This window comes from Pan paniscus, chromosome 10 (assembly GCF_029289425.2).
Source record: "Pan paniscus chromosome 10, NHGRI_mPanPan1-v2.0_pri, whole genome shotgun sequence".
Taxonomy (NCBI): domain Eukaryota; kingdom Metazoa; phylum Chordata; class Mammalia; order Primates; family Hominidae; genus Pan; species Pan paniscus.
The window spans coordinates 41,043,562-41,059,844 of NC_073259.2; the positions used below are offsets into that span (position 1 = coordinate 41,043,562).

Below are 16,283 nucleotides of genomic sequence, written 5' to 3' on the forward strand. Positions count from 1 at the left end.
CTTGCTCTGTTGCCCAGGCTGGAGTGCGGTGGCATGATCTCGACTCACTGCAACCTCCGCCTCCTGGGTTCAAGCAATTCCCCAGCCTCTGCCTCCCAAGTGGCTGGGACTAGAGGTGCATGCCACCACTCCTGGCTAATTTTTGTATTTTGTTTTAGTAGAGACGGGGTTTCACTGTGTTGGCCAGGTTGGTCTGGAACTTCTGATCTCAAGTGATCTGCCCACCTCAGTCCCCCAAAGTGCTGGGATTACAGGTGTGAGCCACCGCGCCTGGACTGGGATGGTGTTTTGCTATGTTGGCCAGGCTGGTCTCAAATGAACCTCCTGCCTCAGCTTCTCAAAGTGCTGGGATTAGGGACATGAGCCCTCATGTCTGGCCTGTGATGGTTGATGTTGTATGTCAACTGGCTTAGGTTAGAGAGCTGGTAGACATTATTTCTGGGTGTGTCTGTGAGGCTGTCTCTAGAAGAGCTTGCATTTGAATTGCTGTACTGAGGAAAGAAGATCTGTCCTCATCAATGTGCAGGCATCATCCAATCACTGAGGGCTCAATAGAACAAAAAGGTGAAGAAAGGGCACATTCTCTGTCTTCTTGAGCTGGGACATCAATCTTATGCCCTTGACACTCACCTGAGGACACTGGAGGTCCTGGTTCTCAGGCCTTTGGACTCTGGGATGACACCATTTCCTGCCCTGGTTCTCAGGCCTTTGGCCTCAGACTGGGAGCTCTGCCACTGGCTGCCCTAGTTCTCATGCCCTTGGACTCTGATTGAATAACACCCCTAGCTTTCCTGATTCTCCAGCTTACAGATGGCATATCATGGGAATTCTTGACCTCCATAATTGTGCAAGACAATTCCCGTGATAAATCTCTTACATATTTACATATATCCTAATGGTTCTGTTTCTCTGGAGAAACCTGACTAATACAATTGTAACTGATCTTCTCAAAGAACCAACCTTGGTTTCACTGGGTGTCTTTATTGTTATCTACTTAATTGATTTCTGCTTTAATCTATTATTTCCTTTATTCCGCTTATTTTGAGTATAATCTCCTCTTTTCTAGTTTGTTAAGGTGGAAGCTGAGGACATTGGTTTTAGATTTTTCTTCTTTTCTACTATAGGCATTCAGTGCTATAAATTTCTAAGTACTGCTTCAGGTTTTTTCTTCTTCTTTAAAAAGAATTTTTTTTTTTTTTTTTTTTACATTTTTAGTAGAAATGGGGTTTTACCATGTTGGCCAGGCTGGTCTCGAACCCCTGGGTTCAAGTGATCCGCCTGCCTAGGCCTCCCAAAGTGCTGGGATTACAGGTGTGAGCCACCACTCCTGGCCCAACTTCAGTTTTATCCCATACATTTTATCTCATAAATTTTGATATGTTGTCTTTATTTTCATTTGGTTCAAAATACTTTTTATTTTCCCTTCTAATTTCTTTGATTTATGGGTTATTTAGAAGTGTGTTCTTCAGATTCCAAATATTTGGGAACTGTCCAGATATATTTCTGTTATTGTTTTTTTGTTTTGAGACAGGGTCTCACTCTTGTCACTGAGGCTGGAGTGCAGCGGTGTGATTTTGGCTCACTGCAATCTCAACCTCCAGGGCTCAAGCGATTCTCCCACCTCAGCCTCCCGAGTAGTTAAGACTACAGGTGTGCACTACCATTCCCAGCTAATTTTAAAAACTCAGCCCTACCTCTACAAAAAATACAAAAATCAGCCAAGCACGGTGGTGCATACCTGTCGTCAAACTCCTGGGCTCAAGCAATCTGCCTGCCTTGGCCTCCCTAAGTGCCAGGATTACAGGTGTGAGCCACCATGCCCAGCTTCTGTTGCTGATTTCTAATTTAAGCCATTTTGGTCAGAAAACATACTTTGTATAATTTGCATCCTTTTACATTTATTGAGACATGTCTTATTGCCCAGAATGTGCTACCAAATAGGAATATGATATGAAAATCAGATAATGACATTACAAGAAAACTACAAACCAATATCCGCCATGGTACAGATACAAAAATCCTTAAAACAGTTGTAGCAAATTGGATCTAACAGTATAGAAAAACATACATCATGACTAAGTGGAGTTTACCCTAGGAATTCAATGTTGGTTTAATTTTTTTTTTTTTTTTTGAGACAGAGTCTTGCTCTGTCGCTCAGGCTGGAGTGCAGTGGCTAGATCTCGGCTCACTGCAAGCTCCGCTTCCTGGGTTCACGCCATTCTCCTGCCTCAGCCTCCCGAGTAGCTGGGAATACAGGCGGCCGCCACCATGCCCAGCTAATTTTTTGTATTTTTAGTAGAGACAGTTTCACCATGTTAGCCAGGATGGTCTCGATCTCCTGACCTCGTGTTCTGCCCGCCTCAGCCTCCCGAAGTGCTGGGATTACAGACATGAGCCACTGTGCCCAGCCAAATATTGGTTTAATTTTTAAAAATTAATCAATGTAATTCAATATATTGTAACTCAAAGAAAATGACCAAGGTGAGTCTCAATCATTTTAAGAGGTTTATTTGTCAAGGTTAAGGACACACCTTGGAAAAAGAATACAGAAACACAGGAAAAATCTGTGGTCTGTGCGCTTTTCTGAAGACAGTCTGGGGATCTCAATATTTGAAGGGGAAAGAGTGGATATTGGGGGAAAGAGGAAGAAAGAAAAAAGGGAGGGTAGATAAAAGAGGCAAGCGGTTGTTTTCTTTTGAGTCTTTGATGAGCGTTCACTGTCATTTTACATGTGGGAGGGGTGGAGGGATAGTCACTTGGATGTTTGTCTCATGCTCAGTGAATCCGCATTTTTACATAAGATAAACATAGGGCAGAGGAAGCATTCAGGTATGCATTTGTCTCAGATGAGCGGAGGGATGACTTTTTAATTCTGTCCTTTGTCTCATACCTGTGAAGATAAGATAAGCTATCAATGTACATTGTTAAGGTACATTTCAACAGAGCTGTTTTAGGGTAAAGATCTTGGGGCCTATAGAGAATTTCCTTGTAGGTAATTGTGAGCAAGGTATGTAGCTTTTTTTTTTTTTGACATGGGTCACTTACTTTAATAACAATACATATACCATGTTATCACCATGGAATGCAAATTCGGATTAGACAAGAGAATTTCACAAGTGTGATAGCCTTCTGTATACTATATAAAAGTTTGGGTATACTGTCTGGCCAAACCCGCTTGCTCATTAGTCATTAATCAAATCCATTAAAGGTAATTTGTTCAGTTCAATGTTTACAATTCTTATGGAAAAAATAAGCAACACACATTTAAAAAGTGTTCATTTACCTTTGCATGAGTGCTTAAAATACATATTTCTATTTCAAGATGACATTTAAAAATTATTCTAATATATCAGCAGCAAAAATATAATTTGCAATTACAAAAAACTAAACTAGAATCCTTAAGTTATTCTCATGTTTACAGTTGTGATTCTTTAATAAATACTATTATGCAGCTCTATTGTTTAAGCTTTCTGGATTTGGCTTAAACACATGCACATATATTGTCAATTGTGGGAAGCTTTACAAGTTATATTCCATGCACTTTTTGGACAGAGTTCTAACAGAGCCAGCCAGTCCACAGAACAGGCAGACAAAAGTTGAATTAACTGGGGCAAATAGGACTCTTATACAACATCCAAAATATGTGAGATTCTGCAGCAAACTGGGAGTACCTTCAGGATTGGCCTGTTATCTTCTTTAGAACTCAGTTCATCTTAAAAATTTAAGAAGGTGGACATTTCAACACCATCAAGTGCATTTAGGTGACATGTTTAAGTTAACTTGACTTCCTTGAATGACCTAGTTAGTAAACTAGTCACTAGTAATTTGGTCACCAGGCAAATCAAGCCTGCAAGAAAGGAAGCCAATATTCAAAATGCCATGTTACCATCTAAACCCATACAAATTAGTTTATTTCCAACAGTAATAGTAACTTCAATAATGAGACGTCTAACTAAAGCAAGCTCGTCCAACAAGACCAAGACAGCATCTCTTCTTCTAAGGCTTACTTAGGTTTTGCCCAGAATTCCCGATACATGAAGTAGCCCATACCAACAGTCATTGCTCCTACAACAAAGCCTTGGGCTGCCACACGCATGTGGATCAGATGAATGGGCATTTTAGTATTTCCCCTGCTCTTCAGTTTGTATAATCCATACGCAACAATTGCGGCAAAATCTGCTATTCCAACGGGTACAAATGGTGCCTCTTTAGCTTTTCCAATAAGTTTTGATCCCTGATCTTCCTCATATGAAGGAAGGGAAACACCTGTGTCTGTTGACATAGTGATTGCTTGAAGAATCTCCCTAGAGCGAGAAAACCTCACACACTCCAACCGGCTTCCGATCCCTGCACGCGCACCCAGTCCTCCGGGCTTCTTGCTTTTTTTTTTTTTTTTTTGAGACAGAGACTCACTGTTGCCCAGGCTGGAGTGCAGTGGTGCAATCTCAGCTGACTGCAAACTCTGTCTCCCGGGTTCACGCCATTCTCCTGCCTCAGCCTCCCGAGTAGCTGGGACTACAGGCGCCCGCCACCACGCCCGGCTAAATTTTTTGTATTTTTTTTTAGTAGAGACAGGGTTTCACCGTGTTAGCCAGAATGGTCTCGATCTCCTGACCTCATGATCCGCCCGCCTCAGCCTCCCAAAGTGCTGGGATTACAGGCGTGAGCCACGCACCCGGCCTTTTTTTTTTTTTTTTTTTTTGAGACAGAGTCTTGCTCTGTTGCCCAGGCTGGAATGCAGTGGCACAAACTCTGCTCACTGCAACATCCACCTCCCGGGTTCAAGATATTCTCCTGCCTCAGCCTCCTTTGTAGCAGGGATTACAGGCGCCCACCACCATGCCCGGCCAATGTTTGTATTTTTAGTAGAGATGGGGTTTCACCATGTTGGCCAGGCTGGTCTCAAACTCCTGACCTCTGAAAGTGCTGGGATTACAGGCGTGAGCCACCGCGCCCTGCCAGTATGTAGCTTTTAAAATCTTTGTAGCTATCTTATTTAGGAACAAAATGGGAGACAGTTTTGCCTGACCCAGTTCCCAGCTTGACTTTTCCCTTTGGTGTAGTGTGTTGGGTGTCCTAAGATTTATTTTCCTTTCAGAATATTAACAGACTAAAAACTAAAATTTGCATTATCCTCTCAATAGATGCAGAAAAGACATTTGATAAAATCCAATATCCATTCCTGTTTTTTTTTTTTTTTTTGAGACGGAGTCTTGCTCTGTCACCCAGGCTGGAGTGCAGTGTCATGATCTCGGCTCACTGCAACCTCCTGGGTTCAAGTGATTCTCCTGCTTCAGCCTCCCAAGTAGTTGGGATTACAGGTACGTGCTACCACACCTGGCTGATTTTTGTATTTTTATAGAGACGTGGTTTCACCATGTTGGCCAGGCTGGTCTACAAACTCCTGACTTCAGGTGATCCACCCACCTCGGCCTCCCAGAGTGCTGGGATTACCGGCATGAGCCACTGTGCCCGGCCCCAATACCCATTCCTAATGTAGGTTGAACATCCCTAATGCAAAATCCAAAATCTGAAATGCTCTGACATTTGAAACTTATTTTTTTCTTATCATACCCTGACTGGTCTGAAAATCTGAAACTTTTTGAGTACTGACATGACACTCAAAGGAAATGCTTATTGTAGCATTTCAGAATTTTGATTTTCTGATTAGGGATGCTCATATAAAGTATAATGCAAATATTCCAAAATCCAAAAAATCTGAAATCCAAAACACTTCTGGTCCCAAGCATTTCAGATAAGAAATAGTAAACATGTAAAATCATTCAGCTGGCCAGGCAGTGGCTCGCACCTGTAATCCCAGCACTTTGGGAGGCCGAGGTGGAAGGATCACTTAAGACAAGGAGTTCAAGACCAGCCTGGGCAATGTAGTGAGATCTCATCCCTACCAAAAAAATTTTTTTTAAATTAACAGTGTGTGGTGGTGTAAGTCTATAGTCCCAGCTACTCTGGGGGCTAAGATGGGACGATTGCTTGAGCCCAGGAGGTCAAGTCTGCAGTGAGCTATTATTGCACTACTGCACTCCAGTCTGGGCAACAGAGCAGCACTCTGTCTCAAACAAAACAAAACAAAACAAAACAAAACAAAGCAAAACAAAACAAAACAAAAAAGCAAAATTCAGCTGACTAGGAATAGAAAGTGTGAAGAATTTGGCCTTGCCCAAGGAAAGGCCTGGCCATTGTCCCTGGCTCCTGAGAGGTAGCCTCTAAACCCATGGAATTCCCCAAGTGGTAAGAATATTTCTCAAGCTGGGCACTGTGGTGTGCACCCAGCTACTCAGGATGCTGAGGTGGGAGGATCACTTGAGCCCAGAAGTTTGAGGCTGCAGTAAACTCTGATCACACCACTGCACTCCAGCCTGAGTAACAGACTGAGACCCTGTCTCTTAATAAAAAATTTATATATTTCTTTGTTATTCAAGTGGGCCCCTAAGATTACATCTGATAGTTTATGCTAATGAGGTGACTCATCATGGGCTCCTTGATGGATCTCACCATGATACTGGCCTAACTTCCAGGGATAGGGGAGGGAGATGGGAGACTGAGTTCAACCACCATCATGCCTGTATAATGAAAACTCCAATAAAAACTCTGGACACTGAAGTTAGGATGAGCTTCCTGGATTTGCAACACTCTGTGTGCACTTTCACACATCGATGCTGAGAGGATAACATCTCCTGATGACAATGAAAGCTTTGCATTTGGAATCCTCCTAGACTCTGCTCTATGTGCCCCTTCCCATGGCTGATTTTAGAGTATCCTTTCTCTGGAATAAACTGTGACCTTGAGAATAATAGCTAGCTTTCACTGAGTTCTGTCACTTCTTTTTTTTGAGATGGAGTCACACTCTGTCGCCCAGGCTGGAGTGCAATGGCACGATTGATCTCGGCTCACTGCTTCACCTCCCAGGTTCAAGCAATTCTCCTGCCTTAGCCTCCCAAGTAGCTGGGACTACAGGCATGCACCACCATGCCTGGCTAATTTTTGTATTTTTAGTAGAGATGGGATTTCACCATGTTGGCCAGGCTGGTCTCGAACTCCTGAAGAAGAAAAATCTAAAACCTCCTCGGCCTCCCAAAGTGCTGGGATTACAGGCATGAGCCACCACATCTAGCCTGAGTTCTGTCACTTCCTCAGTGAATTATTCGACCGGAGGGTGGTTTTGGGAAAACCCCAAACTTGCAGCTAATATCAGAAGTAAGGACAGTATTGTGGAGGACTGGGTTCTTAGACCTTGCAGTTTGGCTGACTTGGGGGTAGAAGGCAACTTTCTCAACCTCATGGGAGCATATACAAAAAAAAAAAAAATCTACAACTGTAAACACCTATATTTGAAAAGTAGAGAGATCTCAAATCAATTAACTAAACTTCTACCCTAAGACACTGGAAAAAGAGCAAACTAAACCTAAAGCAAGAAGAATGAAGGAAATAATGTATATTAGAGTTTAAATTAATGAAACAGGCAACAGAAAAACACTAAAGAAAATCAACAAAATGAATAGTTGGTCCTTTGAAAAGATCAACAAGGCTAGACTGATTAAGAAAAAAACAGAGAAAGGCTGGGTATGGTGGCTCACATCTGTAATCCCAGTCCTCTGGGAGGCCAAGGTGGGAAGATCACTTGAGGCCAGGAGTTCAAGACCAGCCTGAGTGTGCTCTCTTTGGCAGCACATATACTAAAATTGGAACAATACAGAGATTAGCATGGCCCCTGCACAAGGATGATGTGCAAATTTTTGAAGTGTTCCATATTTTTTAAAATTTTTAAATTAAGAAAATATATGTAAATATATCTAAATTATAAAATTTAAAATATATATACCTATAAAAAAGTATATGTATATATATTTCATGACATTTATATATATGTACAATAACATATATATATATTTGGGAGGCCAAGGCAGGTGGATCACTTGAGGTCAGGAGTTTGAGACCAGCCTGGCCAACATGGTGAAACACTGTCTCTACTAAAAATACAAAAAAAAAAATTTAGTCGGATGTGGTGACACCTGCTTGCAATCCCAGCTACTCTGGAGGCTGAGGTGGGAAGATCACTTGAACCTGGGAGGTGGAGGTTGTGGAGGTTGCAGTGAGCCAAGATTGCATCACTGCTCTCCAGCCTGGATGACAGAGTGAAACTCTGTCTCAAAAAAATATATATATATATCTATATTTATATATCTATATCTATCTATCTATCTATCTATCTATCTATCTATCTATCTATCTATAGAGAGAGACCCATCGCTCCAAAAAAATGAAAAATAAAAAAATTAGCCCGTTATGATGACATGTACCTGTAGTCCTAGCTACCTGGGAGGCTGAGGCAGGAGGATTGCTTGAGCCCAGGAGTTCAAAGTTACAGTGAGCTACAATCACACTACCGCACTCCAGCCTGGGTGACTGAGTGAGATCCTGTCTCTCTAAAACAAGAACAGAAACAAAAAATGGAGAAGATTCAAATTATACTAAACTTAGGAATGAAAGAGGGAGCATTACTACTGACCTTTCAAAAATAAGGAAGGTTATAAGGGTATACTATAAATGACTATGCCAACAAATTAGATACCTTAGATGAAATAGACAAATACCTAGAAAATCACAAACTACTGAAATTGATTCAAGAAGAAATATAAATTCTGAATAGACCTATAATAAAAAGAGAAAGAGTAATTGGATTAGTAATCTAAAAGCATTTCACAAAGAAAAGTGAAGGCTTTAATGGTGAATTTTACCAAACATTAAAGACTTAACACCAATTCTTCACAAATTCTTCCAAATAACAGAAGAGAGTACTTCTAAACTCATCCTATGAGGGCAGTATTAATCCTGATACCAAAACAATACAAAAACATCAGAAGAAAACTATATACCAATATGTCTTATGAATTTAGATGCAAAAATCCTGAACTAGCCAACCAAATTCAGCAACATATAAAAAGGGTTGGCCAGGCACAGTGGCTTACACCTGTAATCCTAGCACTTTGGGAGGCCGAGGCAGGCGGATCATGAGGTCAAGAGATCGAGACCATCATGGCTAACACGGTGAAACCCTGTCTCTACTAAAAATACAAAAATTAGCTGGATGTGGTGGCATGCACCTGTACTCCCAGCTACTAGGGAGGCTGAGGCAGAATAGCTTGACCCAGGAGGCAGAGATTGCAGTGAGCCAAGATCGTGCCACCATACGCCAGCCTGGCAACAGAGTGAGAGTCTGTCTCAAAAAAAAAAAAAAAGAGTTATATACCATGACAAAGTAGGATTTGTATCAGAAATGCAAGGTTGGTTTGACATCCAAAATCAATTAATGTATTATGCCATATCAATAGAACAGAGGACAAAACCCACATTTCAATGTGGTCTGTTGATGACCTCAATACACACAGCCTGGCTGGGATGGTGAAACCCTGTCTCTACTAAAAATACAAAAAAAAAAAAAATTAGCTGGGCATGGTGACGGGCACCTGTAATCCCAGCTACTCAGGAGGCTGAGGCAGGAGAATCACTTGAACCCAGGAGGCGGAGGTTGCAGTGAGCTGAGATCGCGCCACTGCACTCCAACCTGAGCGACAGAGTGAGACTCCATCTCAAAAATAAAAAGAAAAGAAAAGAAAAAAAAACTCAACAAACTAGATATAGAAGGGGATTTTTCTCAACCTGATAAAGGGTAGCTACAAAAACCCTCTGCTAATGTCACACCTAATGATGAAAGTCTAAATGTTTTCCCTCTGAGATCAGGAACAAGACAAGAATGTCCACTCTCTGTGCTTCTATTCAACACTGTACTGCAGGTTCTGTCCATGGCAATTAGGTAAGAAAATGAAATTTATTTCATATACAGCTGGGCATGGGGGCTTACATCTGTAATCCCAGCACTTTGGGAGGTGGAAGTGGGTGGATCACTTGAGTCCAGGTGTTTAAGACCAGCCTGGGCAGCATAGTGAGACTTTGTCTCTATTTTTTAATAAATAAATAAATAAATAGCAGATCAACATACAAATCAGTTGTGTTTCTATACACTAGAAACGAACAATCTAAAAATGAAATTAATAAAATAATTTTATTTACAAGGACGTCAAAAAGAATAAAATAGGAAACAATTTAACAAAACAAATGTAGAAGGTATACTCCGTTTTTTTGTTTTGTTTTGTTTTGTTTTGAGACAGAGTCTCGCTCTGTCGCCGGGCTACAGTGCAGTGGCATGATCTCGGCTCACTGCAACCTCCAGCTCCCTGGTTCAAGCTATTCTCCTGCCTCAGCCTCCCAAGTAGCTGGGATTACAGGCATGTGCCACCACGCCCAGCTAATTTTTGTATTTTTAGTAGAGACAGGGTTTCACCATCTTGGCCTGGATGGTCTCGATCTCCTGACCTTGTAATCCACCTGCCTCAGCCTCCCAAAGTGCTGGGATTACAGGTGTGAGCCACCACACCTGGCCAGAATGTATACTCTGAAAACTACAACATATTGAAGAAAGAAATTAAGGATCTAAATAAATGGAAAGACATTTCATGTTAGTGGATCTATAGACTGAACACAATCTCTATAACCATCCCAGTTGACTTCTTTGCAGAAATTGACAAGCTGATCCAAAATTCATATGGAAATGCAAGAAACCCATAATAGCCAAAACAATCTTGAAAAAAAAGAACAAACTTGGAGAACTCACACTTCTTGATTTCAAAATGTACTACAAAACTACAGTAGTTTCAAGACAACGTAGTCTACAGGATATACATGTATATCAATGGAAAAAAATTTGAGAATCTAGAAATAAGCCCTCACGTTTAGTCAATTGACTTTCAACAAGAATGTCAAGACAGTCAGGCATGGTGGCTCATGCCTGGAATCCCAGCACTTTGGGAGGCCAGACAGGAGGATAGCTTGAGTCCAGGAGTTCAAGACCAGCTTGGGCAACATGGTGAGACCTTGTCTTTACAAAAAAATAAAAAAAAAATTAGCCAGGCATGGTGGCACATACCTGTAGTTCTAGCTACTTGGGAGGCAGAGGTGGGAGGATCACCTGAGCCCAGGAAGTTGAGCTGCCGTGAGCCGTGATAGCACCACTGCACTCCAGCCTGGGTGACATAACAATACCCTGTCTCTAAATAAATAAATAAAAAAATAAAATAAAATAAAATTTTTAAAAAGATGCCAAGACAATTCATTGGAGAAAGAATAGTCTTTTTAACAAGTGTTGCTGGGACAACTAGATATTCACATGCAAAAGAATGTCATTTTTTTCTCACATCATACCCCAGAATTAATTCATACACTTAAGAGCTAAAACCATAAAACTCTTAGAAGAAAATATAGGAATAAATCTTTGTGAGCCTGGGTTAGGTTAGATATGACACCGAAAGCGCAAGCAACCAAAGAAAAAATAGGTAAACTGGAGTTCATCAAAATTAAAAACTTTTACACTTCAAAGGATACCATCAAGAAAGTGAAAAGACAATCTATAGAATGAAAGAGGATATTTATAAATCATATATCTGATAAGGGACTTATATCAAGAACATGGAAATAACTCTTACAACTCAATAATATAAGGACACATACATAAAATAAAAATAAAGACAAATAAATAAAATAAATAAAAATGGGCTAAGGATTTGAATAGACATTTCTCCAAAGAAGCTGTACAAATGGCCAGTAAGCACATGACAAGATGCTCAACATCATTAGTTGTCAGGGAAATGAAAATCAAAACCACAATGAGATACCACTTCATATGAAGACGGCTATAATCAAAAAGAGATAATAACGAAGTGTTGGTGAGTATGTGGGAAGTTGGAACCCTCACACACTGCTGGCAGGATTATAAACTGGTGCAGCCACTTTGGAAAATGGTCTAGCAGTTCCTCAAACGATTAAATGCAGAATTATCATATGACCCAGTAATTCCACTTCCAGGTATATAGCCAAGAGAAATAAAACACATTTATTGAGGCAAAGAGTTGCACACAAACATTCATAGCAGCTTTATTCAGAATAGCCAAAAAAGTGGAAAAAACTCAATTCCATTACTGGTGAATGGATATATGAAATGTGGTATATCTATACAATGGAATATAATTTGACAATAAGAAAGAACATCAAGCACTTGTGAGCCAAAAAAAGAAATAAAGGACTGGGTGCGGTCTTTATTTCTATAGGCTCACACCTGTAGTCCCAACACTCTGGAAGGCGGAGGCAGCAAATTGCTTGGCTGGGGAGTCCGAGATGAATCTGGGCAACATAGTGAGACCTTGTTCTATTAAAAAAAAATACAAAAAAGTTAGCCAGACATGGTGGTGGCCCACTTTTAGTTGCAGCTACTCAGGAAGCTGAGGTGGGAGGATTGTTTGAGCCTGGGAGGTCAAAGTTGCAGTGAACCATGATCAGGCCATTGAACTCCAACCTGGGCAACAGAGGGAGACCTTGTCTTGAAAAAAAGAAAAAGAAATGAAGTATGGTATATGCTAAAACATGATTGAATCTTCAAAACAGGTTAAGAAGAAGGCCATCTCAGAGGACCACATTGGGTATGATTTCATTTATTGGTTGATTGTTATTTTTGAGACAGGGTCTCACTCTGTCACCAGGCTGGAGTGCAGGGCCCAATGTTGACTCACTGCAGCCTCGACCTCCTGAACCCAGGTGATTCTCCCTTGCTCAGCCTCTAGAGTAGCTGGGACCACAGGCATGCACCACCACGCTCAGCTAATTTTATGTTTTTTTAAGTAGAGACGGGTTTTCACCATGTTGGCCAGGCTGGTCTTGAACTCCTGAGCTCAAGCAATCTCTCCACCTCGGCCTCCCAAAGTGCTGGAATTACACGCATGTGGCACCACACATGGCACTTTTTTTTTTTTTTTCTGAGATGGAGTTTCACTCTTGTTGCCCAGGCTAGAGTGCGATTGCATGACCTTGGCTCACTGAAACCTCCGCCTCCTGGGCCCAAGCGATTCTCCTGTCTCAGCCTCCCGAGTAGCTGGGATTACAGGCATGTGCCACCATGCCCAGCTAATTTTGTAATTTTAGTAGAGACAGGGTTTCTCCATTTTGGTCAGGCTGGTCTCGAACCCTTAAACTCAGGTGATCTGCCCGCCTCGGGCTCCCAAAGTGTTGGGATTACAGGTGTGAGCCACCGTGCCTGGCCTTTTTTTTTTTTTTTTTTTTGAGAGAGTCTCATTCTATCGCCCAGGCTGGAGTGCAGTGGCACAATCTCAACTCACTGCAACCTCTGCCTCCCGGGTTCAAGCGATTCTCCTACCTCAGCCTCCAGAGTAGCTGGGATTATGGGTGCACACCACCATGCCCAGCTAATTTTTGGTATTTTTAGTAGAGACAGGGTTTCACCATGTTGGCCAGGCTGGTCTTGAACTCCTGACCTCAGGTGATCCTCCCACCTCGGCCTCCCAAAGTGCTGGGATTACAGGTGTGAGCCACCGCGCCCAGCCTTGGCATATTCTTAAAAATTAATTAATTAATTTTGTTTTTGGAGACAAGGTCTCTGTCACCCAGGCTGGAGTGCAGTGGCACTATCATAGCTCACTGCAGCCTTAGACTCCTGGTCTCAAGCAGTTCTCCTGCCTCAGCCTTCTAAGTAGCTGGGACTACAGATATGGCCTCTGCACCTGGCTAATTTTTTTTATTTTTGGTAGAGATGAGTTCTTGCTATGTTGGCCAGGCTTATGTATTTTTAAAGAAGTCATGGCCGGGCACGGTGGCTCACGCCTGTAATCCCAGCACTTTGGGAGGCCAAGGCGGGCAGATCACGAGGTCAGGAGATCGAGACTATCCTGGCTAACATGGTGAAACCCTGTCTCCACTAAAAATACAAAAAATTAGCCAGGCACGGTGGCGGGCACCCGTAGTCCCACTTACTCGGAAGGCTGAGGCGGGAGAATGGCGTGAACCCAGAAGGTGGAGTTTGCAGTGAGCCGAGATCACGCCACAGCACTCCAGCCTGGACGACAGAGTGAGACTCTGTCTCAAAAACAAAAACAAAAACAAAACAAAACAAAACAATACAAAAAACCAACAACAAAAAAAGAAGTCATAAACAGCATTATTACCTTGGTATATCATACTGGTCTTGTTGCTGTCACTTCACAATTAAGTGGCTTTCCACCTTTCCTCCCTTCTCCCCCACAGTCTGGCTACGCAGTGCATCCTTGAACTGTTAGCCCACAGGAGCAACATGCTTATTCCATCCACATCCCTAACACCATGCATTCCCAAGGTCAAAGTTCTGGTCCACAATCCTTCCCTATTGCAAGTCCCATGCTTGCAAAAGAACACAAAGTAAACCAAGCCTCCCAGGATGGCTAGCTCCAGTGAGATGATGGAAAGCAGAAGCTTGTTGGTTATCACTTTTCTGGACTTAGAAGAGAGAATCTTTTGACTTTTGAACAAGTTTTCACTTGCGTTTCCCAGTGTACTCTTGGTACGTTCTCACTGGTCCCATTGGTTCCCCAGCTCTTCTGAGATTTCTGAGCCAATCTGGTCAGTCTCTTGGGTGGCCCGGCCCAGGCTTTTGGTGCCTTGGAGAAGCATTGCCCTTTGAGACTGTAGCCTATTCATATGCTCATTCTCTACAGCATATGTGCCATATTTCATGTCTCCTCGGTCCCCAGGCATGGCTGCAAAGCTGTACTTCTTGCCTCCAGATGGAATTGGGCAAGGTCCTTCTGATAGTCTTTAAGCTTAGACATCATGGGGTTATGGAAAGATACGGGTGCATAATGTAGTTCCTCCTCCATCTGTGTCAGCATTTTGTTTGCTTCCTGTTGCTTTTCATCAAAATCTCTGATCAGCTTCTCCTGGGTCCCTGCCATACCCAGCAGCCACTAGTGCACCCCTTGGAGGCACATCTCGTGCAGCTGCTCAAAATGCTCCAAGGAGGTGGCAGAGAGAGGCATGGTGTAGGCGGTGCTTCAGCAGCGCCCACCAAGATTCCGGGTACTGGGCCCTCTCCTAGCTTGTCAGTCAGCAGCCCCGACCTGTAGCCATCCCCACCACTGATGCCTGATTTCATTTATGTGAAATATCCAGAATAGGCCATGCATGGTGGCTCATGCCTGTAATCCCAGCACTTTGGGAGGCTGAGGTGGGCAGATCACTTGAGCCCAGGAGTTTGAGACCAGCTTGGCAACATGGCAAAACCCCATCTCTACAAAAATAATTTTTTAAGTACAAAATCTAGCTGGGTGTGGTGGTGTGCACCTGTGGTCTCAGCTACTCAGGAGACTGAGGTAGGAGGATTGCTTGTGCGAGGAGTTCAATGTCGCAGTGAGCTATGATGGCACCACTGTACCCAGAAACCACTGTCTGGGTGACAGAATGAGACCTTGTCTCAAAAAAAAAAAACAGAAAAAAGAAAAAGAAAAGAAATATCCAGAAAGTAAATCAGTGGTTGCCCAAGGCTGGGAGGTTTTCGGGACATGGAGAGTGACTACTAGTAGGTATGAGATTTTGGGGGCCAGTGATGAAATGTGCTAACTGTGGTGATGGTTGCACAAATCTGAATATACTAACATTATTTTATTTATTTATTTATTTTGAGACGGAGTCTCGCTCTGTCACCCAGGCTGGAGTGCAGTGGCGCCATCTCGGCTCACTGCAAGCTCTTCCTCCCGGGTTCACGCCATTCTCCTGCCTCAGCCTCCCGAGTAGCTGGGACTACAGGTGCCCGCCACCACGTCCAGCTAATTTTTTTTTTTGTACTTTTAGTACAGACAGGGTTTCACCATGTTAGCCAGGATGGTCTCGATCTCCTGACCTCGTGATCCACCCGCCTCGGCCTCCCAAAGTGCTGGGATTACAGGCTTGAGCCACTGCGCCCGGCCTATACTAACATTATTGACTTGCATACTTTAGGTGGACAAATTGTATGATATGTGAATTATATTTGAATAAAGCTGACTAAACCTTTATATAAATTTGAAAGGTACAATAAAGCACTACATTTTCAAGAATCCATACAGATTTGTCATGTGTCAAAGTGGGTCCATCTGATGAGAGGGGAAATAACAGGAAGGCTTGGGTACTGGAGCAAATAACCCATATTAAAATATGAGAGGCCCCTTTGCAGACCTATGATCAACACTTGAGTGAATGTGAGGTGAAAAACCTCAACAGTGGGGACAGGCAACTCTTTGGAGAAGTGTGGCTGTGACAGGGAACTGAGAAGTGGGACAGCAGCCTGATGTAGCTGTGGGGGAGGAGAGGGACAGTTAGACATAGGGAGAGTAGACTAGGGGCATAGCTGGCTG

General features: G+C 42.6%; 1 protein-coding gene, 1 non-coding gene and 1 pseudogene across 2 annotated transcripts; 1 reads left to right on the forward strand and 2 right to left on the reverse strand.

The window, feature by feature from the left end:
* Positions 1 to 3,262: 3,262 nt before the first annotated feature.
* LOC100981525 (HIG1 domain family member 1A, mitochondrial-like) lies at positions 3,263 to 4,577 on the reverse strand. The gene has a single exon (XM_034935000.2). It carries the CDS (start codon positions 4,280 to 4,282, stop codon positions 4,004 to 4,006), a length of 279 nt encoding a protein of 92 aa, XP_034790891.1. The 5' UTR covers positions 4,283 to 4,577; the 3' UTR covers positions 3,263 to 4,003.
* Positions 4,578 to 7,670: 3,093 nt separating this feature from the next.
* Positions 7,671 to 7,774, forward strand: LOC112436868 (U6 spliceosomal RNA). The gene has a single exon (XR_003025543.1). It is a non-coding gene; the product is annotated as a U6 spliceosomal RNA (small nuclear RNA).
* Positions 7,775 to 10,232: 2,458 nt separating this feature from the next.
* Positions 10,233 to 14,930, reverse strand: LOC103782647 (vesicle transport through interaction with t-SNAREs homolog 1B-like; annotated as a pseudogene).
* Positions 14,931 to 16,283: the final 1,353 nt, after the last annotated feature.

Excerpts from the sequence above, each read along its gene's own strand:
- LOC100981525 (XM_034935000.2), bottom strand. The coding sequence starts at position 4,282 with ATGTCAACAGACACAGGTGTTTCCCTTCCTTCATATGAGGAAGATCAG.